Source organism: Harmonia axyridis, chromosome X (assembly GCF_914767665.1).
Source record: "Harmonia axyridis chromosome X, icHarAxyr1.1, whole genome shotgun sequence".
Lineage (NCBI taxonomy): Eukaryota > Metazoa > Arthropoda > Insecta > Coleoptera > Coccinellidae > Harmonia > Harmonia axyridis.
Window position 1 is genome coordinate 16,395,047 of NC_059508.1, and position 27,972 is coordinate 16,423,018.

The 27,972-nt window shown below is 35.2% G+C and overlaps 4 protein-coding genes across 5 annotated transcripts in view; 2 read left to right on the top strand and 2 right to left on the bottom strand.

Moving 5' to 3' along the window:
- The window catches only part of LOC123686476 (homeobox protein HMX3-like), a 34,962-nt gene extending 30,037 nt beyond the window's left edge, over window positions 1-4,925 (top strand). Inside the window, exon 3 of the mRNA XM_045626641.1 lies at window positions 3,685-4,925. Coding sequence (XP_045482597.1) covers window positions 3,685-4,035 — 351 coding nt within the window. The 3' untranslated portion in view covers window positions 4,036-4,925. The remainder of the gene's footprint in view (window positions 1-3,684) is intronic.
- Window positions 440-2,771, bottom strand: LOC123686473 (piggyBac transposable element-derived protein 3-like). The gene is made up of 2 exons (XM_045626638.1): window positions 2,542-2,771; window positions 440-2,323 (listed from the first exon to the last, which is right to left on the bottom strand). The coding sequence occupies exons 1-2, from the start codon at window positions 2,559-2,561 to the stop codon at window positions 505-507; spliced, it is 1,839 nt and encodes a 612-aa protein (XP_045482594.1). The 5' UTR covers window positions 2,562-2,771; the 3' UTR covers window positions 440-504.
- A 414-nt stretch (window positions 4,926-5,339) lies between the features above and the next one.
- LOC123686475 (rab11 family-interacting protein 2) lies at window positions 5,340-9,978 on the bottom strand. The gene is made up of 8 exons (XM_045626640.1): window positions 9,726-9,978; window positions 9,524-9,668; window positions 8,812-8,975; window positions 8,326-8,711; window positions 8,096-8,270; window positions 7,774-7,965; window positions 6,739-6,890; window positions 5,340-6,601 (listed from the first exon to the last, which is right to left on the bottom strand). The coding sequence occupies exons 1-8, from the start codon at window positions 9,754-9,756 to the stop codon at window positions 6,428-6,430; spliced, it is 1,419 nt and encodes a 472-aa protein (XP_045482596.1). The 5' UTR covers window positions 9,757-9,978; the 3' UTR covers window positions 5,340-6,427.
- Window positions 9,979-15,761: 5,783 nt separating this feature from the next.
- Window positions 15,762-27,854, top strand: LOC123686026 (zinc finger protein 37). 2 transcript variants are annotated; one of them, XM_045625941.1, is made up of 2 exons: window positions 15,762-15,824; window positions 23,867-27,854. In XM_045625941.1, the coding sequence occupies exon 2, from the start codon at window positions 23,908-23,910 to the stop codon at window positions 26,965-26,967; it is 3,060 nt and encodes a 1,019-aa protein (XP_045481897.1). In that variant the 5' UTR covers window positions 15,762-15,824; window positions 23,867-23,907; the 3' UTR covers window positions 26,968-27,854. The 2 variants fall into 2 exon arrangements, with proteins under 2 accessions (XP_045481897.1, XP_045481898.1); XM_045625942.1 differs by lacking the exon at window positions 15,762-15,824 and adding an exon at window positions 20,389-20,566.
- The last annotated feature ends 118 nt before the right edge of the window (window positions 27,855-27,972 follow it).

A 27,972-nucleotide genomic window follows, 5' to 3' on the forward strand; every position in this document is an offset into this window, starting at 1 on the left:
AAATATTTTAGGGAGAAAGATCACCGTCTCAAAACCAATGTGCAAATTTTCAGCTCAAAGTTATGATTAGTTTTTTATAAACGTCTAATAGGCCATCCCGGTGAATCACCCTGTATAAGGTATCCAATCAAAAAAATGAGTCGAAAAACTCAATACCTTTAAAACCGATGACATTTTCGAAATACTGATAACGGGATACTTTTCGACAAATCTGCGGCTAAAAATATAGGGTGTCCCATTTAACCCATTAAAGCCCATAATTCCCCCGTGAAGATTTTCAACTGAAACTTTGTCTGATGAGTTATTTAGACTCAAAAAGTGATATTGTGTTATAAAAATAATGATCGAACATGCAGGAGAGTTACTATGAAGCGGCAACTTAAGTTGCCACTGGGATAATTCATGAAGAAATTTTCCAAAGTACAATAAAACTAGCATATCAATCGTATACATCTATTGTGATTCAACCGTATAATATTTCCTATGAAATTACATAAAATATTATTATTTTACATCATGAAAAATTTTGAAACACTCATCAGGATGAACAGGAACTTCACACTTCTTGCATACAAAAATTGTACGCCTGCCACATACTTTACAACGGCGATACTTGGATTCACCTTTTTCGATGAAATGATCTGTTCGATCTTTTCTTATTTCTTCGAGAGCTGGTGTGAACTCTAGAGATGATCGAACTCCTGCTACCATTGGAGGACTGCCGTAAGACTTCAGAATGAAAATAGCACACTGACGTCTGAAATCCAATAGAGGAATATCATGCCCAAGGCGACGATACAGTAACCAACCTTGTGTGCTGCATACATCCACAGTCCAAGAGAAATAAGGCCACCACCATTTTTTCGACCTGATTCTGTTTCGGTAGGAAGCCAAAAATTGATCAGAAAGATCTACTCCACCCATGTTACTATTGTAACGAGCAATAGGACCTGGTACTTTGACAGAAATGACCTTCTTTTCAATTCTGGAGTATCGGTTTGACTTTGACATAGGATGTACATTATCACAATTAGTAAGTACAGTAACAACATTGTTGTCATTCCAACGGACTGCTAAAATATCTCCTGAAGAACTGGTGGATGTTTCACCTCTGGGTTTATTTTTCCACGTTTTTTTATCTGGAAGTTTCATTGAAACACTACAGCGATTCTCACGCAGAGTACCAGTTCCACCAAGTCCTCTAGAACTAAGCTCTTCCAACAACCCAACCGATGTAAAAAGATTGTCAAAGTAGAGTCGAATACCCTTTGACAATTTCATGTGGTCTACAAGTCCAATTACTACGTCACCTCCTTGACCGAGTCCAGTTTCTGGAAGACGAGTTGAACTTCCACAATAGGGTTCAACATGATGGATGTATCCAGATGGATCCGCGGCAACCCATAACTTGAACCCAAATCTGATAGGTTTTCCGCGAATAAACTGTTTGCACCCATGCCTTCCGTAATAAGGAATCATACTCTCGTCGATACTAATAGTGGGCCCAGGACTGATTTGTTTGAAAGAGTTGTTGAGGTGATCAAAAATAGGTCGGACCTTGTACATTTTATCACTTCCATCATTGTTTTCATTGTTGGCAAGGTGAATAAAACTTATCAGTTCATCGAATCGGTTTCGACGGATGGCATCGGAAACTAAGTGCGAATGAACATCTGGATCTTGTTTCCAGTAGAGTCTTCTATATGGAAGAGGGTGGTAACCTGACATCAACATAATTCCGACAAATGTAATCATTTCTTCAGCAGTGGCATTCAGGTTGTGAACGAGTTTCTGCATAGCATAACGATTAGTTTCGGTTACGATATGACTCAATAAATCTTCCGAGAAGTAAGCCCTAAAAGCCTCAATAGGGCTTTTTACCGTTTCTTTCAGAAGATCTTCTGCTACCGGTCGGTATTCGCATTCAAGTTCAGGAATACTTGAAGATAACCCATTCATTTTCGGCTTCCAAGTACGTTCTGTGGGACGCTTACGTTTGGTGCTTCTTACTCTTGTCTGCGAAGAAGTCGTCGGTCTAGGTTCTTCTGAATGGTTCTCATCTTGGACGACTGGATTGCCGTGATCATCATCGATTTCTGGATTCTGCATTTCCACCTGAGAGCGTAATATACGGGCAGGAAGGTGGTCAAAATCTCCAACTACCTCTTCATCCGATAAATCAGAGTCCTTATCTGTATCTGCACCAGGAAGTTCATCAGGTGGACATATGGCTATATTGGTGGCTGATATGTCCTCATCGTTCTCGATAAGGTCAATTAATTCATGAAGAAGTAATCCAGTGCCTGATCTTCCACGAGTATACCTGTCGAAATCATTCAGTAAGAAATGTAAATATTGCAGAAACCGTTGTCACGTGTTCCCGTTGGCCACTTTAGTTGCCATCAAACTTTGCCCGTATGGCAAAAGCAAAATATTGCATGAAAATATTACTGTGAAGAAGAAATATACTGCTGAATTCATATTGAATAAAACTGGTACAAAAATACAAATGTGCATGCATTATTGAAATAGAATACTTACAATCTCTCATCGACGGCCATTATGGTGAATGAAAAAGTTCAAGAGCTCTGAATAAATCGTTATACACTAACTCACTGTTTGACAATATCTGACTGACGTTTGTGCTATTCGAGACAGGACATATCACATGACCGGAATTTACCAATGGAACTTCAATATCTATGCGCGTGCGCATAGAATGTAGTCGAATGCGCCGTGGCAACTTAAGTTGCCACGGGGCTGTAATGGGTTAAGAAACACCATCTCTCCTCTAAATCCCTCAAACGGTAATTGATCACTATTATCTGTTATGAGTATCACCTGAACTATAAAAAATACTGAAAAGAACATTCAAGAAGTTTTCCAATATCTCGAACAGAAACCAAGATATAGCGAAATATTTGAAACAGTAATTTTTCAGAAACGCCCTGTAACTCGAGAACGAATCAAGACATCTATGATCTACTTTCTGATATCTAATTACTTCGAAAAAAGAGATAGGAAGTCCTTGAAGATTTTTTCTCTAAGTCTTATAGTTCTCGAGATGCTTTTAATAATACGAGTTTGAACAAGCACGTGATTTTTCTTTGGATATGATGAGCGAATAAAAAAAGTTATTGATTTTTTACATTCTAGAAGTAATCAAAGTTCACTTACAATCTTATATGCTGATCCAAATATAGGTACTCCTTTCTGAATGTTTGGAAAAAATAGTCACTCTGCATTCTGTCTGGGGGACCGACAATTTTGTTTGTTTTTCATGTGTTTTCAGCTCCTCTAATCACTTAATTCCAAGTGTCGAAACAAATCAACATTGCCCTGTCGTCTGCATATGACAAAATCTCTCCAACGAAGAGCACACTGGACCCAGTACTGAGCCCTGGGGTATTCCCATCTCAATCCTTCATCCCTCACTGATTATATCGTCCACCCTAATGCGTTGGTACCTCCCAGGAAGGTGTCAATCAGTCCTATTCTGTAACAAAACGATGAATAAGCCCATACTCGAATCCGGACGTGTGGATTAAAATTTTAAATCCAGATATACGTCTGAATACGGCCCTTATCGCTACTACCCTCCCATCTATTCATCCCATGATATGCAATTCGTGCATCACCCGCAGCATTTGCCTATTGATTTTAACTTCCCTCAATTTGTTACAGGTGAAGATTTGGTTCCAAAACAGGCGGACAAAATGGAAAAAGATAGACAACATTTCAAACGCCGAGGCAGCAGGTCATAAAAACCACGCGATCACGAAAGACGGCTCGAAAAATACCGACGAAAAAATTAGGATATTTTCGAAAACGATCAGTCAAAGTTCGAATTCCAGCTTGGAGAGCGATTCGAAAAGTTCGGCCACTTCTGCAGTCACTGATTCGTCCTTACCTCACAAAACCTTTAAGGACATCTTAAAAACCAACGGTCTCGATGACACGATTTTCGAGGATAAAATGGACACCACCAAAGATATACTGTTAAATCTGACTTTCAAAACTGAAAAAAACTCGTAAAATATGTGTAGGTGTGAATGTATATTTCTATATGTTTTCTACCAAGTGTTTATGACTGATATCTAGATCGAACCTGAAAGAATTTAATATTATGTTTTGTACACAAAAATGCAAGTTTAAGTTTTACTTAAATCTACCAAAATTAATGTTATCCAAGTAATATTACTCCTATTCATTCTGTACGAAAATATTCAATAATAATTTGGTACCGACCCCTATATATGGAAGATATCTGAATGATAAATTGCCAGTATATCTATCACCATTCATCCATAGATGGCAGCATCTACCCAATAGTTGGCAGCCACTATCCAACAGATGGCAGTACATACCGGAATATAAAGATGCACTTCTTTTTCAAACTTGAATATATAATTTTGAAAACATAATTGTATATTCCCCAAATTTTATGAACTCTTTTTACAGTTTGTTTCCATTGAGCATTTTTCAAGAATCCGTTCTCTTTCAAACCAGTCTAAAAACCCACAACTGTCCACTTGCCGATTAAAAATTTGAATTCTGTATAACTGATATAGAAAAAGAATAGAAGTAGTGTTACTATTTGTAATAGATGTTCCATTAAAACTTTTATTTTGAAATCAAGATGAAGATCATTTCTAAGCCTGTGAAAAGTTGAGGAGCAATATTCTATTTGAGTTCTGAATTTATTTTTATAATGTTATTCTCGTACTTAATTTTATAGTTTGTTATTTTTTTATTTCCTTGTAGTATTTTATCTTCAAATACTTAAGAACAAAAACTAAGACTTAATGATGCCAGACTAGTTTTTCTGTGTACAATAGAATGGAGGAGGAATTTTCAGCTTACAAGTGTTAGCTGAACTTCTTCAGCCATTTATATTGTTGAACAAATAAAATTGTTTTCTTTTATATCTATACTTTTGTTGTCAGCCCAAAATCTACTTCAATAACAGAAAAATATACGTAGTATAAATATTATATACAATGTTTGAAGACTTTGAAATGTGATAAAATTTCTAAAATGTTATAGATGTTTTCTAATATACACATGAGATACTTCTTTTCTGATTTAGTGAAATGAATATAAATTCGTACTTTGAAAGACCTAAAATGAATATTTGGTCGAAAAATACAATTTTGTTATTTGCACATAAATTAGAAAGATATTTTGAATAACTAACTATTTTAGATGTCTATCAAGATCGGTACGACTATGTGCCATTTGAATTGTAACTTAATGTAACATAAAAGTTGAATTCAAGTTTGTTTTTATTTTATCCTATTAGTAGCCGCACTTCATCCTTAAATGAAAAAAAGAAACTGTCAACTTTTCATTTTATTAAACAACCCTCACAAATTCAAATATTACCAAATAAATATAAAAATATCAGAATCAATCAATAAAATTATAAGAACTAATAAAAGAAGTTAAATAAAAACAATGTATAAAATGTGAATAGTGATGCAAGTCAAAATTGTATATTTTATTTTACCTCAGATTAATAAACATACAATTGGAATATCCTCCTAAGAAAACTTCCAAATAAATGTTATACGTCACAAAGGTAGTACTAATGAGATTAATACCTGTAATCACATTATGTTCGTTAAAAAAGTCTAACTCTATAAAAATATATTTAGGTGATTTATCTATTTTTGGTTCAATGTGATTGTTTTAAATAATTCATTTTTTACATTTGGAAAAAAAAACAAATATGAGAACGGAAGTCAGAAATATTAAATAACAATGCCAGACAACTGGAGCAGCGTTTTCTAATAGAAGTGCCACATGAAGAATGCAAAAGGCTTTCGCTCTCAAATTTTTCGACAGAGTTAGATCATTCCGGTCCTTCTAACCGTGATCTAATAGGTTTTGACCTCAACTTCGGTAGGCATATTGTGAAGTTTCTTGATCGTGTATTATAACTGTCTGGATTACTTCAGTGACCAGTATTATCAACCTCTGTCAAGAAGTGTCAGTTCTATCAAGGAAGACATTTCTTTTATTAACAATAAATCATCAACGAATGCCTCAAAGGCTCTCATATTAATTGTGCAGAAATATTCTTAAAAATCAACTCGTATAACAAATGAAATATTGAAAAGATTCTACTTTGTGTGAATGTTTTTGGTACATATAAATATTTTCACTCCTCAGCTCTCAAATAATAAGTAACAAAATCAACTTAATATAAGAATAAACAATTTCATCACATTGTTGATAATAGTATAAAAAAAGTGTATTAATAATATTAAATGGACACATTTTTACGTCATTCGTTTTCTGCAAAATAGAATCACAGCAATTCAACAAGAAACAACAATACTCAGATATCACCGCTTGATCGATTATAATAATAAATAACTTAGGCACTGCTGAAGACACATGGACGGTTTGAAATTATTGATTCTCAATATTTCTGTGAAAATTCCAATTTGCAATTGACATAAGGGTTCTGCAAAATTTTCGGCGTTGTTTCCATTACTCGAAGGAGCAAATCATCTAGATAATCTTCAAGATCTTTCAATTTTTTCTTCTCAGAATCAAGCTCATTTTGCAGATTTATTGTCATCAGTATCAAATCCTAGAAAATATGATGGTGAAAAAATTTTATTTTACATAATTAATACACATAATATCCACTTATCCTATTCATATGAAAATAAAGAGAGAAATGGTAGAAAGCGGAAGGAGATACGAATAATTATTAAATAATACTACCTCTCGTGATTTGTTCTGGTACTTCTGTATCAATTCACTGGGCAATTTACTGTTGTTTCTCTGAATCACTGGTGATGTGTTTTCACCACCTATAATAATACGTTCATTGGAGTTACTTGGCGGCTTTTTAACTTCAGAAATGTCAAGTTTTTCTAAAACAGAAGAAATTTCCATAGACTATAATATCTTGCATATTCATGCAATATTTGCAAGTTATTACAATCTGTCAAGGCTACCTTATAACAGGCCAATTGGAAAGTCCCCGTTCTACACATTTTTTTGGCAAAATTCAATTTTATTATTCAACATAGTTGCCTTTGAGGGCGATACAGCTATTATAGCGATCTTCCAATTTTTCGATACCATTTTTGTAGTATGATTTGTCTTTCGCTTTAAAATAGGCTTCAGTTTCGGCGATTACTTTTTCATTGGCGCTAAATTTCTTTTCAGCAAGTATTCTTCTGAGGTCTTAGAACAGGAAAAAGTCGCTGGGGGCCAGATCTGACAAATACGGTGGATGCAGAAGCAATTCGAACCCAATTCATGCAATTTTGCCATTGCTTTCATTGATTTGTGACACGGCGCCATGTCTTGATGAAACAGCACCTTTTTTTCCTCAAATGGGGCCTATTTTTAACGATTTCATCCTTTAAACGATCCAATAACGCTATATGATAATCGCTGTTGATTTTGACACGTAACGTTTGAAGGTTGGTACTAACTGAGAATCATATGGATTTAATACTAGCACCGTCATCTGTGCATCAGACCGGGGACTTTTCAATTAGCCTAATAGGATATTTTCAACAAATACAAAAATGTAGAAAAAAGCAATGAAATCGGTATCAATTATTCGAGTTTTTAGAACTTCATTTCACATATTTTGTGACACAATTTTTGCCAAATTAATGTATGTCAGTCCTAATAGCCTAACCTATAAAAATTAACTAGAGAATTAGGTCATTCCAATTGTTTCTGATAGATTATAATAGATTGCAGAAGTATGCAGTTTGGAGCTTATATATTAATTCTCACCTTTCCTCATCTGCATCAGCTTGGAAAACATTCCAAGTTCTTCTTTAGGTTTTTCTTCCTTTTCTGGTGTTTTCACAACTTCTTTATAATTATAATTCAATTCCAGAGGTTCTTCTTCAATCTGAGTATCAAGCTTCGAGGCTTCCCATGACCTTCTGTTAAGGGATTCTGAACTGTTTGGCTTCAATAAATCTAGAAAGATTTAAACAAAAAATTCCAATTCAAAAACTAGACAATAACCAAAATGAAATATTTTTTTTTTTTTATTATTTTCAATAAACAGTAAACTATTTGATTTTCAATAGGGATAATCAATACTTACTTTTATTCTTGCCAAGCAATTTAGTCTCCCATTCATCTTGTGTCTTTTGTTCAGCCCTGGCTGGTTTTATCGGAGGAATGTTATCACTATTACTTGATGAATCATTGGGGTTCGATTGGATGTTTAAATTTTGACTCAAGGAACTGGCAGAACTTTTATGAGACAGCTCGTCAAACTTAAACAATTTTTTTCCGTACATTATTGTAAGTCATAGGCATATATTTACTTACTGCAAATTCATCTTCGTCTTCACTCACGACACCTGGATCGGCATCTTCCCTTGTCTGCTTACTTTTGAAATTATTGAAACCAATGTTGCGTCTTTGCAAACTACCAACACTACCTACTGACGAATTCTCATCTAGATCGCTATCTTTTCTACCTCTCAGATGCATTTTGGATCCTATTGATTTTGCGAATTTCTTTATTCCTTTTCGTTTTTCTCCACTACCAAGACTGAGGAGACTACCTCCAACCGATTGTGCCACATGAGATAGCTGACCCATTGAGGATTTATGTTTTTCTTTCTTGGCAATGTCTGTTAAACTGCCTGATTTAACTGTGAACCCAATTTTCACTTCTAGCTTTCCCCTGTCTTTGGCTTTACCCTCTTGACCTGAAAAAATTATTTGCTTCTGTATTTTAAAATACTCAACTCTTATCCTAGCTCGAAATTTATTGTCTCAAATGGAACAAAAATCCTGCGATGGACTTACCTGCTTTACTTTGAAGGGTAAACCACTTATTTTTTGGTCTCTCATAAACATCCAATTCATTCAAATGTATGACAACTCTACCCAAAAATTCATCAACTCCCATAAAATTGCGATGTAATGCAGTTAAAACTATGTCAGCTTTGTTTCCTTGGTCAGGTATTGGTCTATGAAGTAAAGTATTACATTAAATCACATTTGGGTTGAAAAACATTCAAACTTATTAGGGATAACATTTCAGATTATGTCCCTATCATTTCAAAAACAATAACAGGTAATCAAGGTTTGATAGTATTGAATTCAACCTAACAATAGAAAATGTTTGACTAATTAGAAGAAATTATTGTTTCAGTGAACTTGCTGCTAGTTTTTTTCAGAAAATAGTCCAGCATGATTCAACAAATCTTATAAAAACCTCTTAAAAAGTTGCAGTGCCATTACGAAAAATGACTGAAACTAGAAATATTAAATCACTGTTGATGTTGTTATTTTTAGTTATTTTCTTTCAGATTAATTCAGCTGAGTGAAATTCTTGGATAATTTGAATAAAAATCTAATTTCAATTGTTAATGATGATCCCAATTGCAAATTTGTTTTCAATAACATTCAAAATAATATCCTGTGAATGAAGAAAGACAAAAAAATGTTATCAAATTAAATATTGGTTTATTTTAGACTTGAGTCACGTATCTCGTTCGAAAGTGAAGATACTCACAATTCACATTCTTCATGCCATTCTATATTTGGAGGAGCTTTTTCTTTTACAGATGTCTGGTATTTAGTTTTTCCTAAAGCTATAGTTACAAAGCAGTCATTCGTGTGATTTTTGCCCTTTGTCAACAAGCCTGACGCTTTTTGAACTAAAAACAAACGGGACATGCAAATACAAAACATAGCAAACAAAGTTATTTACTTACCTGTGACCTGGACATGTGTAGGCATCCACATTTTTTAGGAAAATTCACTTTCCCAGTACTGTCAAATAATTATTAAACAACTGCACAAGTCTAACTAAAACTTTAATCAAACGAATAGAAGTCTATTCACCGTTCATTTCAACTATTTGTAATTAAATGAGTCAATTTAGAACAGATAACAGATCACACATGACACATGACAATTGACAAAAACAATATCAATTGGTCATAAGTAGCTGAGCCTCCCTACCTATAATTGCATACCAAACCGTGGCCTAAACGGTATTCCGTTCCACGTCTGCGTCTTGCCTGATTTAGGCAGACATCAAATCATCAACAAAGTTACAGGTGTGTAGTATTCCATTGTAAATAATAGGATCACGGATCATTAAGTGTGAAGGACATACAGCATCCGCTTCACACTCAATTGATAGATTCCATTTCAGTCACTCCATTTAAGAAAACAATTTATTCCTCTACGTTTGTTTTAATCGACCACTTGAAAAGCCTGGTACAGGGTCTTTCGAAAGTAGAGTTGCTTCTAGTTGGAACAACAACGTACTTACGCGAAGTTTGAAATTCATCTGTTAATTAATTGCTTTACTATGCTAAAGGACATTTCTACATTTTTCGTATTTTGTAGAATGTGACCCCCTGAAAACTAAAGCTATGGGTCCAACTTCATAACATGACTAGTTTTCGAGATACAGGGTGTCGAAGTTGGACAGTGGCATTTATTTAAAGTAACATTTCTCGTAGGAAAAAATCTTGAATGAAACACTTTTGCGTGATAAATATTGCTTACTCGTAAGGTAAAATTTTAAGACTGGTTTTCAATAAAAATTATTGTTAGATACGAATCGAGTCAAACTTTTATACAAAATGAAATTCGTTTAGTTCATAATTCACCCTGTATTTAAAAAAGTTTGCGGAATTTCCCAATTTTTTGTATTCCTCATTACTACATTATCAGATCCTTGATATCTTGATTCGTTCTCAAAAAATGACTGTTTCAAATATTTCGCTTTATCTCGGTTTTTGTTCGAGATATTCGAAAAATTCCACAACTTTTTTTTTTCAGTATTTTTTACGGTTCATATGATACTCATAACGGATCATAGATATAGTGAACAATTTGAAAATCATTTTTCAAGAAAAGTCCTGTAATTTGAGAACGCATCAAGATAATTATTATCTGTTTTATGATATCTATTCAAATATTATATCTGATAACTATTTCGAGAAAGGAGATCGGGAGTCTTATAGTTCTTGAGATCAAGGGCGTAGAAATGGGAGAGTTACTGGGGGTAATTACCCCACCAAGATTTCCATAATATAAAATTCTCTCGAAGATGAAGAACAAAAATTCTTCCATAAAATGAACCAATACTCTTTCTCCTTTCTTTTTAAATCGACAAGGCAGCAAAAAATCGGACCCTTTTACGTTTTATGAATTTATTATCGCTTTCAAAATGAATAATTTTTTGCACTACGAGCATCAGTTTTGAATTGACTATACAAATCAATTTGTGGTTCAAACTTCGTTATCAAACATTTCTTTCGCATATTACAGATATGAGTAAACCTTGTCTTGAAAAAAAAGTTTTTCGATTACCCCCCCTAAGAACAAAAAAGATCTACGCCCTTGCTTGAGATGCTTTTATTGAGCATCGAATTCGGGACACCTGTACAATGTCTTTTATTGTAGGTACAATGACAAAATAACAATACCTTATGAGTAAGCAATATTTGTCGTGTAAAAGTGCTTCATTCAAGATGTTACTTTAAACATTCAATTGTCCAACTTCAACACCCTGCATTTCGAAAACTTGCTAGTCATTTGATTGAGTTGTACCAATAGACATTTTTATTTGTTCAGGAGGTCATATTCCACAAAATACGAAAAAATCAGAAAAATCAACCGGTGACAATTTTTCCATTAGGCTAGGTACTGCCTGGTTCTTTTTATCTGTGAGAAGAAATCTCGGCAACATAATTGAGATTAACTCACAACACAAAGAGCTCAATACAAAGATAATTGACAGGTGATGTTCAAAATAAAAAGAAACAGTACTGTAAGTTTGAATTTGCATAAACTTACCTAGTATGAACCAAAAAATCATCGACGACAGTTTGATATTATTATCTCGTAATTATTGAAGACACAAATATGACCGTTTTATCGGGCTAGAATAATCATTTTTTTCTTATATGATGATTTACAGAATCTTCGGGAAACTCATTGATTTGTGTATAAAAGCACAGACTGCACTTTAGTGGTTTACTCATTTCTTTAAACGACAATCGATGTCAAGATACTTGGGGAGTAATTTCTATGAATCAAACACAAATTCCCTATTCAACACCCTGCATCTTGAAAACTAGTCATTTGATTGAGTTGTACCAATAGACATTTTTACTTGTTCATAGGAGGTAATATTCCACAAAATACGAAAAAGTCAGAAAAATCAATCGGTGACAATTTTTCCATTAGGCTACTGCCTGGTTATTTTAATCTGTCAGAAGAAACCTCTCCCAACATAATTGAGATTAACTCACAACACAAAAAGCTCAACACAAAGATAATTGACAGGTGATGATCAAAATAAAAAGAAACAGTACTGTAAGTTAGAATAAGCATACACTTACCTAGTTTGAATCAAAAAATCATCGACGACAGTTTGATATTATTATCTCGTAACAAACATGAAAATATTATCGGGTTTAAATAATCAATTTTTCTAATATGATGATCAACAGAATCTTCGGGAAACTCATTGTTTTGTGCCTAAAAGCACAGACTGCGGTTTACTCATTGAACGACAATCGATGTCAAGATACTTGGGGTGAAATTTCTATGAATCAAACCCAAATTCCCTATTCTAATCTTGAAGTTTGGTACCTTCGCAGGTAAAAACTGGCACGTGGTTGCTATACTTACGTAAAAAATTGCCTTTTGTCCCTAAACAAGCGTGAAGCGCGTGCGACAAAATCAAAACATAGGGTACGAAAATCCGCAATCAATTGAAGTGCAAAAAAAAAACACAATTTCAGGGAATTGAAAGGGCTTGAATAAATTCGACGCAATTTGGGGTGCCAGCTGAACGAGTTTCCACAAAATAAAAATTTCAGTTAGGTAATCCTGCCAAAAAGGGGTGAAATGCCCAAATATCAACAATAACGGCACAAGACCGATGTTCATTCGATGAATCTGTCAATGGCGTTATCGAATAAAATATTTTTCTTGAATCCCTTCGTGAAATCTCTGCAGCTGCTTCGAAATGACATCAGAATGCCTAATTATTATAAATTGAGGGTTGGATTTTACGCAAAAGGGGAAAAATTCAACGAAAGGGTGGACCATTCATTGCGTTGGTACATCAATCACAATGATTCAATCTCTTCTTTTATTCAACTTTGAACAAAACATAGTCGTACGTTATGCTTAATCCAGACTTTCTTTATTTACGCCAAATGGCGACTAATACAGGAAAAAAAGAAGGGTGAAAATAAAGTAAATACTCTTTTTACGCGCTTGTCTAAGGGGAACAGTTGGCTATGGTTTTGCCCTAATGTATGTAATTTTCGAATTTTAATCTGAGATGTCTTCAAGGATTGGGCTCGACTCTCTGATTCGAAGAATTTGAGGCGAAAACCAAATATTTCCTTGCTGCCGATTGCCGTGTAGACGATAACTCTCAAACGAAGACCTGAAATCTTTAACTGGTAGGTTTTGGGTTATTAAGTTTCTTATTATATTCTTCTTACATTGTATTGTATCAATCTATTTTTAATTTTTGATAAATTAAACAACGAAAACGTCATAGACTCATTATCCCAATTTATTCGATACGTCTATGGGAAACATAATCGAAAAGTAACAATAGCATCAACATCAACTTGAAATGTTCTACAACTGAAAATTGTACACATCGACTCATAAGAATCACGCAGCATGTTCTAATGATTTTTTTTAATTGTCTTTTGATTGATTGTAATTTTATTAGGATATTCACTTTTTTTTAGGTATTTCTTTTATGTATTTTGAAATTGACGTTATTTTAATTGTATGCACCTAGCGCTAAGATTTTACACTGTTTTCCCAATAGATTCACGTACTGAAAATGATTCAATGATACTTTGTTTTCACCTATCTTTGATTAGAAAATCAACTGAATATGCGCAAAATGTAGACATATGAGCTTAAAAACTTGATAAAAGAAACCATCTTCGATTTCACGATTGATTCATCGTTTATCAGTTGCGTTCAACATTGGTCATTGACAAGTTTGTTTTCCACTTTCTGAAAGAAACAATTTCATAAAAAGAGTTTACCAATTGAAGATTGTGCGAGAATAGTGGTACTTATTGAAAATGGGCTGAGCCAGAGATCTGTTGCTAGAAGGATGAATGTTCGCGCTAAATTTCTTTCCAGCGAGCATTCTTTTGGGGTCTGAGAACAGGATTAAGTCGCTGGGGGCCAGATCTGGCGAATACGGTGGATGCAGAAGCAATTCAAAGCCCAATTCATGCAATTTTGCCATTGTTTTCATTGATTTGTAAAACGGCGCTTCGTCTTGATGAAACAGCACATTTTTTCTTCAAAAGGAGCCGTTTTTTTAACGATTTCATCCTTTAATCGATCCAATAACGCTAAATAATAATCGCTGTTGATGGCTTGGCCCTTTTGCAGGTAATCAATGAATATTATACCTTGCGCATCCCAGAATACTGATACCATAACCTTATCAGCTGACTGTTGTGTTTTTCCTCGCTTTGGATTCGGTTCATCGTGTGCTGTCCACTGAGCTGACTGTCGATTGCACTCCGGAGTGAAATGATGGAGCCATGTTTCATTAATTGTCGCATATCGGCTTTAAACCCTGCCCAGAATCATTAACACCTTGTTGCTTTTGATCGATTGCGAGCTCGCGCGGCACCCATTTTGCACACAGCTTTCTTATGTACAAATGAACGTGAATGATATGATGTACACGTTCAGATGATATTTCCACAATGTCTGCTATCTCGATCAACTTCACTTTACGGTCATTCAAAATTATTTTGTGTACTTTTTTGATTTTTTCGTCGGTGACAGCCTCTTTTGGGCGTCCACTGTGTTCGCCGTCTTCGGTGCTCATTTCACCACGTTTAAACTTAGCACACCAATCAATGATGGTTGATTTTCCTGGTGCAGACTCTGGTGGAAACTCTTCATCAAGCCAAGAATTGCTTCAACTGTATTTTTCCCTTCAAAAAGCAATATTTTATCAGCACACGAAATTCTTTTTTTCCATCTTTTTTCAAATAACAAAAGTAGCTACACTCACAACGCAATATCTCACAAACTAATGGTCGGACTGCTGTCAAATTTTGACACGTATCGTTTGAAGGTTAGCACTAACTAAAAATCATATGGATTTAATACTAGCACCGGCATTTGTGCATCAGACCGGGGTCTTTTCAATTGTCCTAATATTTTCTATACGATTTAAGGATTCTTGTAAAAAGGTAATTGACAGTAATGATCTGCTCGCCAGTGTATTATTGAATGCATCGAAAACTGAAGAATTGAGGAATCATTTGTGGGAATTAGATATAGTTTAGGGTCGGAGTTTTTCCGATTATGACATTGAATTTATTCAAATTGGAAATGTTGAAATCATCAACTAACTGAACATAATTGAGTTAGCGTCCAAAATCGATTCATTTTCATCGAAAACATAACAGGAAAATAATGATTTGTCCATCTGCTATATAAATTTTTCTCTTTCTAACTCAAACGGACAAAATATACTCTTCGCAACCACACCAATAGGGGAGGGTAGATAATAATGATGTTTTCGATATGGCAGACTTGCTACCATTAATGTCAGAACAATATCGAGTGATGTTAAAAATTTATACAATCTAATATAAACGCGAATCATAAAAATTGACGCATTCCTTTAATAAATGGCGGCTTTTGTCATTTTAATTTTACTGAGTTGCGCACGGCGTCCTTTTTCGACGCTCACGATAGATTAACAGTGGGTAGCAAGCGCTAGTATAGTCTAGGTGTTCGCAATGACTATTTTGTAAAAATTGGCAGTGGTCCCTGTGAGTATTCGATTTTATTCATGTTTTTCTAGTGAAAGCTTAAGCCTAAAATACACCTTTCCACCTGCTTATTCCACCGCCCAAATCCCCTTAATCAATTTAATTTGAAGCCTCGAAAACATCGATATGTCTTTGTGTTATGCGATATATATTAATATTTGATATGCCGCAATCGCTTCTTATATTGCAGTATTGCGGTATTGTTATTGTACAGTAGACCCCGTAGATTTGTGGCTTTTTTTTTGCTATTTTGAAGACGTAAACGTCGAAATTGTCGGAAAATATGATTGGTTTATGTTCATAAATGTTAACACTAGGAATCGAGCATGTATTAAGCGATTCGGCAAATTCGGTAAAACTGTTCCTAGTGAAATTCCCGCAAAAATTAGTGAAAGGGTTAAAAGTGTATCATATGCAAAGGTGCGGAGGTTAAAATGCACGTGTTGAGGATAAATATTCCTTCCTTTTCTACACCACATTTGCGTACTAAGTGGTTTGAACGTCGTTTCATTTTTGAACCTAACAATACACATTGGTCATGTTGTTAGGTGCAACGAGGGCTTTGTTGTTGATATATCGAAGCTTTTGACATTTCAGTATGATTAATAATTATGTTATTGGTTAGTATTTAAATAGTACAAATGAAAGTAAACTGAAAGTAGCGTTGTCAACATGCTCGGTAAATTGAAGACGAAGAGCGTTTTCAATTTTTGTGAAAATGATGAATTATGCTAGGCGTGTCACTTGGTATCTTGAATTGAAATAAAACTTGCGCGTCCGGCAAGTTATTTGACCACTGGTCTAGTTTGTGTGGGAGATATATTGATCGGCCAGGCACACGCATCTGAACGCACATTATACTCACCCTACTTATAGGTCTGGCGAGTTGCTATATATTTTCATTCGTCATTATATCTCCCTTCTTCGGTGTTATTGTTTATCATCTGATCGATAATTTTGATTTGGGAAGGAGGCGACATTTTTCTTGCCGAAAAATATTACATTCTGGCCGGCGATTTCCTTCAATTGCGGGAAATATGATTTGTCAATTTTTCCGGCTTTTCTTTTCTTCGTCCAAACGCCATCTTGTGGATTTCCACTTATGATCGCTGTATTGGGGCAGGTGCACGATATTGAATTTTTTTTTATTTTCGCATCTTACGAATGTACCGAAAAAAAAATACATTGTACACCTATTTTTCGTTTATTGCTCAGTTTTTTTCCACACAATTTCGAATATTCACAACATAGTAAAGAATAATCGTAAGCTATCACTAAATATGAATTATATTTGGCCTGAAACAAGAAAAAATTGTATTTATACAAAATTATTAATACGAAATAAAGTTTCAATGCCATCTTATGTATCCTAGTTTTAAAGTCAATATTTGATTCGAAATATTGGTTTCAATATGCCTAATGATAATTCTTCGGATCATCTTCTATCTCTTCGAAAGAGCAGTTATATTTCCAGAATTTATCCCTGGCTTTTGCTTCATATAATGAACTGGAATTCTTCTGAAAACAAACGAATTCTAACCTTTCCTGAAATGTTTGCAGTTTTTAAATATGTTGAGAAACCAAAAATCGAATAAGAAATTAGTGTGTTCAATTTCCAGAGGCTTTCTCGTAAACTGTGGAAGCTGTTTGTATGAAATTTGATACAAAAATCTGTCGCTAGCCCATTCTTTCTATCTTGAAAACATGATCCATGAATTAAGAAGGCCAAAAACCGAAAAAAATCCAACTACACACAATTAAATTATTGAAAACATTCATTGCTAATGATACTACATTTTTTATTCGGATTTCGGTACAAATAAGCCCGGATTCTAGTTACGCCACTGGAGATGCATTGTAATGTTATACCATATTATACAACATATTTTATAATGTTGAGATATTTAAAAATTAAAGAGGAAACAACCCATACTGTATACTCTAATCATGAGAGGATCAAATAAATTTTTACAGCAGATTTCAAAAACTCGAATGTAAACTTTTTGCACTAGAAAACTGAACTCTTTCTTAAAGGTTTATATTTCCGGTTGTAAAACCAGAAAAAAATCCAATTGAAATCCATTTTTAAAGCTCTTCTCATGAAAGAAAATATACAGGTGTTTGGAAAAACATCAGTTTCTATAACGAATGAAGGATTTTCTAATAGGAGAAAAAGAAAGTTTAATTTTTGCCTGATGAACTAATACTAATAACCTAATAAATATACAAATAACCTGAAATAAAATGAAATAGAAATAATAAAAGGATGATATTGATAAAAGTTGGAAGAGAAATTATAAAATTTGATTTGGTTATAATGGCAATACTGTGTATTATTTTCTGACATTTCTTATGCCATTTTTGTTCAGTAGGTTATGTTGTTAAATTAAATAAATGGAAAGATACACGCCTCAAAAACTTTTTTCAATAGGTAATTTGTTGAATCGAATCAGTGCTCATTTGTGAATCGGCTTCATCATATTGTAGACCAATTTAAAAGTGGTACCGAGTACGGCTCAGTACTTGGTAGTGGTACCTACTCTAGTATCGTGTAAAAAAAAAAATCACTTTCAAATTTGAATGAAATTGAATTCTTCTTAAAATTTCATTAATTATTCAAAGATGAGCACTGATTTTGATGAAACAATTCAACAGTTTATAAAAGTTGTTGAAGCGTATATATTTTCATGACCAAATGACATAACCTACTAAACGAGAAATGTAAAGTAATGAAAAATCGTATCAAGTTGTGAAATATAAATATTCTAAAGAGAAATCAGTGTATATGTTGGTTTGAAAAGGCAACGCATTTCAACTGGCATTTTTATTTTATCGTTTTCCATTAAACCATTGTTTGATTTTAATAACAAAAATGCTGATTATTCCCAGTAGGTTTCTTTGAAGAATGATATCATTTTGGAGCGATTGTGTTCAAATAACACAAAGCACCGATATTTTTTGGTATGGATATCAAGCAACGTTATAAAATCAATATATGTTCCAGGTTCCCCATTATTTTATCTGTATTCACGAACATTTTTACTTTTCAGTTGAATATTGAATTAGCCGTAGATTATAGATAAAATTAATAGCAAATCAATAAAAGCGATAATGTATATCAGTTTTATTTTTTCAAATTTAAACCATATGGTCCTGATATTAATATTACAGAATAATCCACCTTATGGAATTGTGCCAACAATACCTGAATCTCTAATGAAATGTAATAAAGTTGTAATGAGAATTCGAGAAATAAAAACCAATTATTATGATCGTGTATCCAAACAAATAATTATGGTGATAAAGTATCATCAAAATTAATATAAAACACGTATTACTGCTGTTTCCTAACACTGTAGAACTTCAGGAAAAAACGAAAAACGTTTTAACTAAAAAAAATGTATCGATTATTCCTGAATATGACCGATTCAAATTTACTTTCTGAATTCAATGAATATCATCAAGGAGGCCCTTCGTTAATTATTGATTTCCATGGAGATAGTTCGAAGATTATGATAGTTTTAACGATGTGAGTTCGACATTTTCGCATTAAATATACAAATTATTATTATCGTTTTATGGATTATTAGCGAAGGAAAACAGAGAATTGTGTTGTGTGTACTTTGATAACGTCAATAAACTTTTACGTCTGAATGGGGAGAAATGATTAGTAATCGCTCTAAGTATGGATGAAAACCCTACAATTTCATCAAAATTGTCATTCTTTTGTTTAACTTCCAGGCAACTGGAATTGTATGGAAAAATAAATGGATAGGTATATCCACAGGCTGGTTCAAGGATATCGAATTGATGTTTTTAGACAGCCTTTTCTCTTTATCATTTACCAAATGAGAAAATACACTTAGAATTCAGGGAATTCAATGTGACATAAAAAAAACTTCTTACATAGAAGAACGTTGCGTTATTTTCGGTTGTATATAGTTAATTTTGAAAATCAATCTCTTGTTTTGAGGATTTTGAATTATGCGAGTTTTTGAATTGCAATTAAAATCTTTAAAACTCAACTTTTTTATCATTCAAGGAACGAATATTGAAAATTACATAACTCTGAAACTATTTAGTATCAAACTTAACGGTGAGAATATTTCATCAGTAATTTATTCATTACTCTGCAAATTTTAAGAATTCTTTTCTTACCCTGACATTATCAATGCAAAAACATCAATTTAATTCGGTACCAGATTTCAAACACTTAGTTCTAACATTTCCTGAGAAAAGCTCCAGGGATCAATTTCTGTTTTACTTTTTTCTTTGAAAATCGACGTATTTTTGTTTAAGATGAAACGAAAAAATCCACGAAAATGCAGAATCCACCAGTAACACCTGTCACCTTCAAATACAAAACCTGCCAATCAAAAATCCACCGAAGAAAAAAATAATTTTTAATATTTCCACAATTTGAAACTTCGAATCAAATGAAACAATTCGAGTGTGTTCCGTGGTGGGGATACATTTCGGTGGGGATTCTTTCATTGATAACTCTGGACATGTTCCAATCCACCCTATTTCATTTCATTTTGTGTACGCGTTCGGGTTTGTTCACTGTAGGCGGTGAAACACAATGGACATGTGTGAATATGTGCTATAGAATGTGTTGTTTGCTATTTTGCTCTATCGACAGGTTGTGTACTCTATTGAAGACATTTTATAATTGTGCGGAGACCACCCTTCAACCTCATGACATATCTTCTTAGTGATCAGTGACAGACTGGAATAAAAAGGTAGCTATTTTTATTTTGTGTGCGGCAAAATACGCGTAATTCTTTTTAATTGACAATGTTTACTATAGCAACTCGCAACTTGAATAATATCGAAAATATAATTATGTTTTTCCATACACTAAACATCGGTATATTCAGCAATAAAAAAAATTTTTCAAAAAAGTTTTCAATCGGATTCGCTCAAAATTTTTTTTGGATAAACTTCGCAAATACACTTTACCATCAAATACATAGATGATACCTACTCAAACCCTGATATGAATAATTAAATAAAATCTTCAGCCATATGTTAACATTTATGAACGTTTCCAAAATTTCGTTTTCACCAAATCCCTGGATGTTCGATGTTTTTCTCCCCGGTTCCGTCATTATTCCATCATGCACCTATCGAATGCAGCATTGAATTTCCAGATATCTGCGGAAATATCGAGATGGGGGAGTATAATTTGAGGGTACAGCATGATTCATCTATATCTCCTCTTGTCCGAACTTTGTGTGAACAAACATTTCTTATTACAGGTCGGGATAGAGGATATTTGAATTGGCCTTCTATCAAATTGATAGTCCTGTTTTTGAAATTGATTTCGCCACGCGAAGAATTGAAATTTTTTGTTTGTACATTTTTGAGCACTTATAATTCCGTTTTTTTTTATTATTAGGGATCTTACATTGCACGAATAATGATAATTAACATTGTACTGTACTTATAACAAATATAAAGCTGTATAATAATAGTATACATATTTCCTTTTGAGAAGGAGCAATACAAATTGTTAATTTCAAACAATGAAGCATATGTGTCGATGAATCTCAGTACTAGCAGAGGAAATGTAAACGGTATTTTATAATCGAATTTCCGAATTGATCAAAATAATGAATTTGAATTCGTTTATATTCATTCATCTGTTTATGAAAAAACTATCATATCCAATATTGCTTGTTGAAGTGAATCAATAAAATCTGACGCAAAGAATAAATTGAATTACAAATGACAATCGCAGAACGCATGAGATTAGTTGAGTGAATTCAAGACAAAATCTTTAAACAAGATTTGGGAATAATCAATTCCCTGTACTTTTAAAATGTTTTGAAAGAATAAAAATAATAAATCAATCTGCCAAATGGTGTGCCATGAAAACATGAATTATGTGATATAGTTTCATTCTGAACACCATGACCATTAGATACTATTTTCATGAGGAAACTAAAAAACATTAGAATTATTATTATCAATGCATGCTCGGCTGATTCAAATTTCTCACTTTGGATTAATACCCTTATAAAGATTTTTCTATATGATGATGATGATGATGATGATGATACAATTCCAAATGATTGTAATGGCCACACTGCATTATTATTTTTTGAATTTCTAAAATGACATTTCTTATTGTATCCGTCCTATTGTTGGATGTTTTGACACCCAATAAAAAGACCATCCTTCTTATATCTTCTTGCATCTTGACATTTCTCCGCCGTTTTAATAAATTTTACAAACAACAAAAATGATGCGTCACTTCCCCTTCAATATCTGCATATGTTTCGAGATTTTGATACGCGTTTTTTGAAGATTGGAATTAACCAGAAAAGGGGTATTGCACTGGCGCAAAAAAGTTGCGTCATTGACAGATGAGTGTGTTGGTTACGAATTCAATAATTTATCACACTCTACAAATATATCGAGTCTAGCTACAAAAATTTGAACTTCCTTTTCATTTTTTTTTCGTTTAAGAAGTAGGCTGGTGCCACAATTGTCAAATAACTGGTTACTTTGTTCAGTTGTTATGTGGAATCATCACTTGAGTTTTGTAAAAACCTGAATCCTGTAGTGTCCCTTCAAATAGGTAACAGGCCAATTGAAAAGTCTCCGACCTACCATAGTAAAACACATTTTTTTGACTGAATTCGATTTTATTATTCAATATAGTTGTCTTCGAAGGCGATACAGCGATTATAGCGATCTTCCAACTTTTTGATATCATTTGTGTAGTATAATTTGTCTTCCGCTTCAAAATGGGACTCAGTTTCGGCGATTACTTCTTCATTGGCGCTAAATTTCTTACCAGCGAGCATTCTTTTGAGGTAGGAGAACACGAAAAAGTCGCTGGGGGCCAGATCTGGCGAATACGGTGGATGCAGAAGCAATTCGAAGCCCAATTCATGCAATTTTGCCATTGTTTTCATTGATTTGTAAAACGGCGCATTGTCTTGATGAAACAGCACATTTTTTCTTCAAAAGGAGCCGTTTTTTAACGATTTCATTCTTCAAACAATCCAATAACGCTATATAAAATTGCTGTTGATGGTCTGGCCCTTTTGGAGGTAATCAATGAATATTATACCTCGCGCATCCCAGAATACTGATGCCATAACCTTGCCAGCTGACTGTTGTGTTTTACCTCGCTTTGGATTCGGTTCATCGTGAGCAGTACACTGAACTGACTGTCGATTAGACTCCGGAGTGAAATGATGGAGCCATGTTTCATCCATTGTCACATATCGACGCAAAAATTCAGGTCTATTGCACTTAAACAGCTTCAAACTCTGCTCAGAATCATTAACACGTTGTTGCTTTTGATCGATCGGGAGCTCGCGCGGCACCTTTTTTGCACACAGCTTTCTCATGTACAGATATTCGTGAATGATATGATGTACACGTTCATATGATATCGTCACAATGTCTGCTATCTCGATCAACTTCACTTTACGGTCATTCAAAATTATTTTGTGTACTTTTTTTATTTTTTCGTCGGTGACAGCCTCTTTTGGGCGTCCACTGCGTTCGCTGTCTTTCGTGCTCATTTCACCACGTTTAAACTTAGCATACTAATCAATGATGCTTGATTTTCCTGATGCAGACCCCGGAGACTCTTCATGAAGCCAAGATTTTGCTTCAACTGTATCTTTCCCCTCAAAAATCAAATTTTTTATCAGTACACGAAATTCTTTCTTTTCCATTTTTTTCGAATAACAAAAGTAGCTACCCTCACAACGTAGTATCTCACAAAGTAATGGCCGGACTGCTGTCAAATTTTGACACGTATCGTTTGAAGGTTGGTACTAACTAAAAATCATACGGATTTAATACTAGCATTACCATCTGTGCACCAGACCAGGGACTTATCAATTGGCCTAATAGATCTAATCCTGTAAAACTGAACATTCAGGCAAAATCTCCCCTGGAACAAGAAGGCAAGAATATTCAAGATCTTATCCTCTTTCTAATCCAGTAGTCTTCTTCAGATCATTCCGTTGAATGTTTCAATTGCTTATATGAATCGTTGATTTAATTGTTTCTAGGGGCCTTCAGAACTGTTGCATGTCGTCTTCAAGGCGGAGTCATGACATCCGTCACGTTACCTTCAACTTCTGGTCCTATACATCGGGTCTATTCGTCGATGTCAGAAGAAATCACAAACAGCGAGTCAGACTTCGAGAGCAACCCTATCAAGAGGTGTCTGAGCACGCCAACACCATACTCCTGCAAGAAACGGCGTAAGCAATCCACACCTATCCGCATCTCAGCTGCCGATTGGGACGGCGAATCGCCTTCAGAAGGTAAGCAATCTGAGAACTCCCCAGAAACCGAACCACTGCAATGCTCCGTGTGCCAACAAAACTTCGACTACCCAGACCACCTTCAGAACCATATCCTCTCAGCTCACTCTTCGGCCGAAGTGAAAAAAGAACCGCAGGATGAACCCCAGCACCAATTCTTCGATCCTTACGGTACAATGAAATTCCCAAGGCCGGAATTGCAAATGATGAACGACCTCCAAACCAAGGACTGGATGACCCGATCCCTGACTACCGCCAATCCGATGTTCATGCATCTGCCTCAGTTCCCCCAGTCGGAGGGTGTGCAAAGGCAGCCCATCAAAATCTTCAATCCGGACGCCTACTGCGACCTCTGCAACAAGGAATTCTGCAACAAGTACTTCTTGAAGACCCACAAAGCGAACAAACATGGTATCTACACCGACACAACTTCAGAATCTTTGTATCCAAACCAAATACCCTCCTATTTACGTTTACCTACAACAGTGCCAAGTGATATGCAACTCAAAACTGAACCTCAAACCACCTCGAATATGATGAATCACGTTAGTGACATGTTCCCGAATCCATTTTCTAACAAACTATCTAGAATAAGTCAATTAAACAAAATCAATCCGGATGAAAAAGAAAGTAACGAAAACTTGCAGAGTTCTAACGCATCGTCTAACAGCGGTAGTGAGAAGATAACCACTGACGTCTTGCCGAACGGCGAGTCCTCTAGCCCAAAAACAATAGAAAACGAATCTACCTCATATAAAAGTGATCAAGAGGGTTTATATTTTGTTCCTACTAGCAACATGTCCCCCGGTCAAATCGGTTTCAATAAGGAAACTGACGTATCTAGTCGTCTCAGGAAAATCGGAGTTATGAATCCCAAAGCCTTCTGCGAGATATGCTGCAAAGAGTACTGCAATAAGTATTTCCTCAGGACCCACAAAATGAAGCGGCACGGTATAATGATGCCTGATGAAAGAGATAACAAGTCGGATATGCCAACTTCGTTCCACTGGAACCAATCGAATATCCAAACCAGCCCGTTGAATCTCATCAAAACGGAACAAACGAACAGTGAAAGGAAAACCACCTCGCCTACCGAAATTAGTTGTGATATTTGTGAAATTAAGTTCCAAAACGCTAGTTTAGCACAACTGCACAATATCAGCGTCCATTCCAAACTGTATTCTAAAGAAACTACCGATACCAATGAAGAAACCAGTAAAGTCCAAGACACGCCCAATTTTACATCAGAAAAAACGTCGAACAGCGAGAATATAAGCGAAGACCTGAAGAAACTCCAGACTATGATCCTCCAACTGAACGAATTGAAAGTTGAAAAGATGTCGGCCACCTGCACTTCGTGCAACAAAGAATTCGAAAGCAGGTACTTCCTTCACGCTCATATGATAACCGAACATGGTATCCTTTTGGATGAAGTTGCGGAGTTAGAGAGACCAGAACAACCTGACAATAGTTCAAACAACAACACCATGTGCGATCTGTGCGGTAAAGACGTGGAGAATGTTCACCAATTGAAGAAGCACATATTGGAATGCCATCCCAGTTTAGAGCCTAGTCTGAACAACATCAAGGAAGAATTCAACGCTGATAAGACCAACAGAATGTCTGTATCTGGTTTGCAACTAAACGAAAGGCGTATGTCTGTCAGTTTGACGCCGACAAGTAGCTATTGCGAGATATGCAACAAGGAACTTTGCAACAAGTACTTCATGAAAACGCACATGCAAAGGATGCACGGTATAGAAATCGAGAACGGTGCTCAGATCGGTGGCGTTGTTTGCGATATATGCAACAAAGAACTTTGCAGCAAATACTTTCTGAGAGTGCACAAACATAACACGCACGGCATCGTAGAATACGGCACAAGTCTGCTCCAGCCCAAGAAAGCAGAAGGTGAAACTACACCGTCCTTACCAACAGAATCCGATTCTGCTCTACGATCCAACGATCTGGCAGATTTGAGCCATAGATACTTCACCCACTTCACCGAAGTGTGCAAAATATGCAGCAGGCGATTCCGAAGCACGAAATGGCTCAAAGCGCATCTGTTGAACGACCACGGGCAAGCTGGTGCCGAAAAATGGGCGGATATGGAGCAGCAACTGTCCCAAAACCTCGCCCAACATTCCAGAGCTCAAATAAAAACAGAAAGTCCTACCCTTAAGATACCAAACAGTGGAAACGATTCGGCCGCGTCTAAACTGGGCATACATAACGTGCTGTCTCTTTTTGGAGGTGATGAAGCCGGATCTAAAATTTACCAGTGCGGAATGTGCGCTTTTACAACTACACTCCTACCTCTACTGTTCGTTCACGAACGTTCCCACACACCTTTAACAGAAACTGGAAGTAGAATGGAACTGAAATGTCCTGTTTGTGGTCAGACATTCTACCAAACTGAACTTCTTCAACATCACTTGTTCAAACAGCATCCCTTGTTCCCTCTGCAAACAGTTTTGAACGGAAGCGAGTCCAGAGAAGCCTCCCAAACACCGGAGGAAGAAACAAATAAGGGCGAAGACCTCTCCGAAGCGGCGAAGAACACCAAGCCCAAGAAGAAGAAGAAGTGGCGCAAGTTGGAGTTCACCGCTGAGGTTGAACAGTCGTTGAACGATATCGCGAAGATAGCGCAGATGCCAGTGGCTTACGCCCTTCCCAGAGGCAATGATGAAGAAGAAGATCCATCTTCGAAGTTTGTCATGCAGGCTTTCTTGATGGAAGAAGAGGCCGCAGAACGTCACGTCATTCCCGCAGTTGTGTTTTTGCCGGTATTACAGAAACAGCCTGCCCCTTTATCGGTAACCTTTAATCTAACCCCGGCCTAATCAGTTCAACACATAGTTTGCATAGATGTGAAGTATTTTTTTAAACGAACAATCGATGGCGATTCGACGACACCTGTGATTTTTAATATTTTTCTTTTCTTAATTTAATTGATTTATATAATCATAAATAAGAAATAAGCTTATTCCTATATTTGCAAGAGACCTCGTATATTACGAGGAACATATGAGTACATATTTTTATGCAAATACCGGAAAGACTGAGTGAAATACTATATAGTCTGTTGATTTTCACTTTAAAAATATCGAGATACTGATGTTTTGTATGATAGAAAGCTTTAGGTGATGTTTAAAGAAGTTCCTATTTTATCTCTCGATATAATAACTAATATTGGTTCACTAGTGTGTATGTCTTTGAGTTGTTTGATGTAGCTTGCTCAACAGTCAGTTAAAAAAACCGCATTACCCAGTCCATGCAACTCAGGGTTAGCTGAAACGAGTACAATCATAGTTTATGGCTTAGGCCATAATTTACCCCCTTCAGTTCCTGAATAGCAGATAAGTCAAAAAAAATATCAGTCGACCTAGTCAAGTGGCCGCTCTGAAAGTTAAAACCGCTGCCATTGCATTTATACTGTTTATTGATCCATATCTGTATTATATCAACAACCATCTTTGCTACTGGACCGGGCATTCACCAACATGGTTGTACTAGACGACGACTGTCATAACTCTGAACTACAACCACTATATCATACCATATATCACCTCCACGAACCATTCAAAATTCTAGATCAGTCACTTGAATTTCAACCTTGGATAGAGAAGAAACTCAATTTTGGGAAGAACCATTATTTTGTCATTCCAAACAATGTCTCAACTAGGGATTCATGACTTGGCTCGATATTCCAGCTACTTGGCTCAAGCTCAAGTAGCTTGAGCTTGACTTGAAATCAACTCAAGTTCAAGTCAAGTAGTAGTTTTTCAATGTTAAGTCAAGTACTTAATGAATAAATACTTGACTTGACATTGAAAAACTTCTACTTG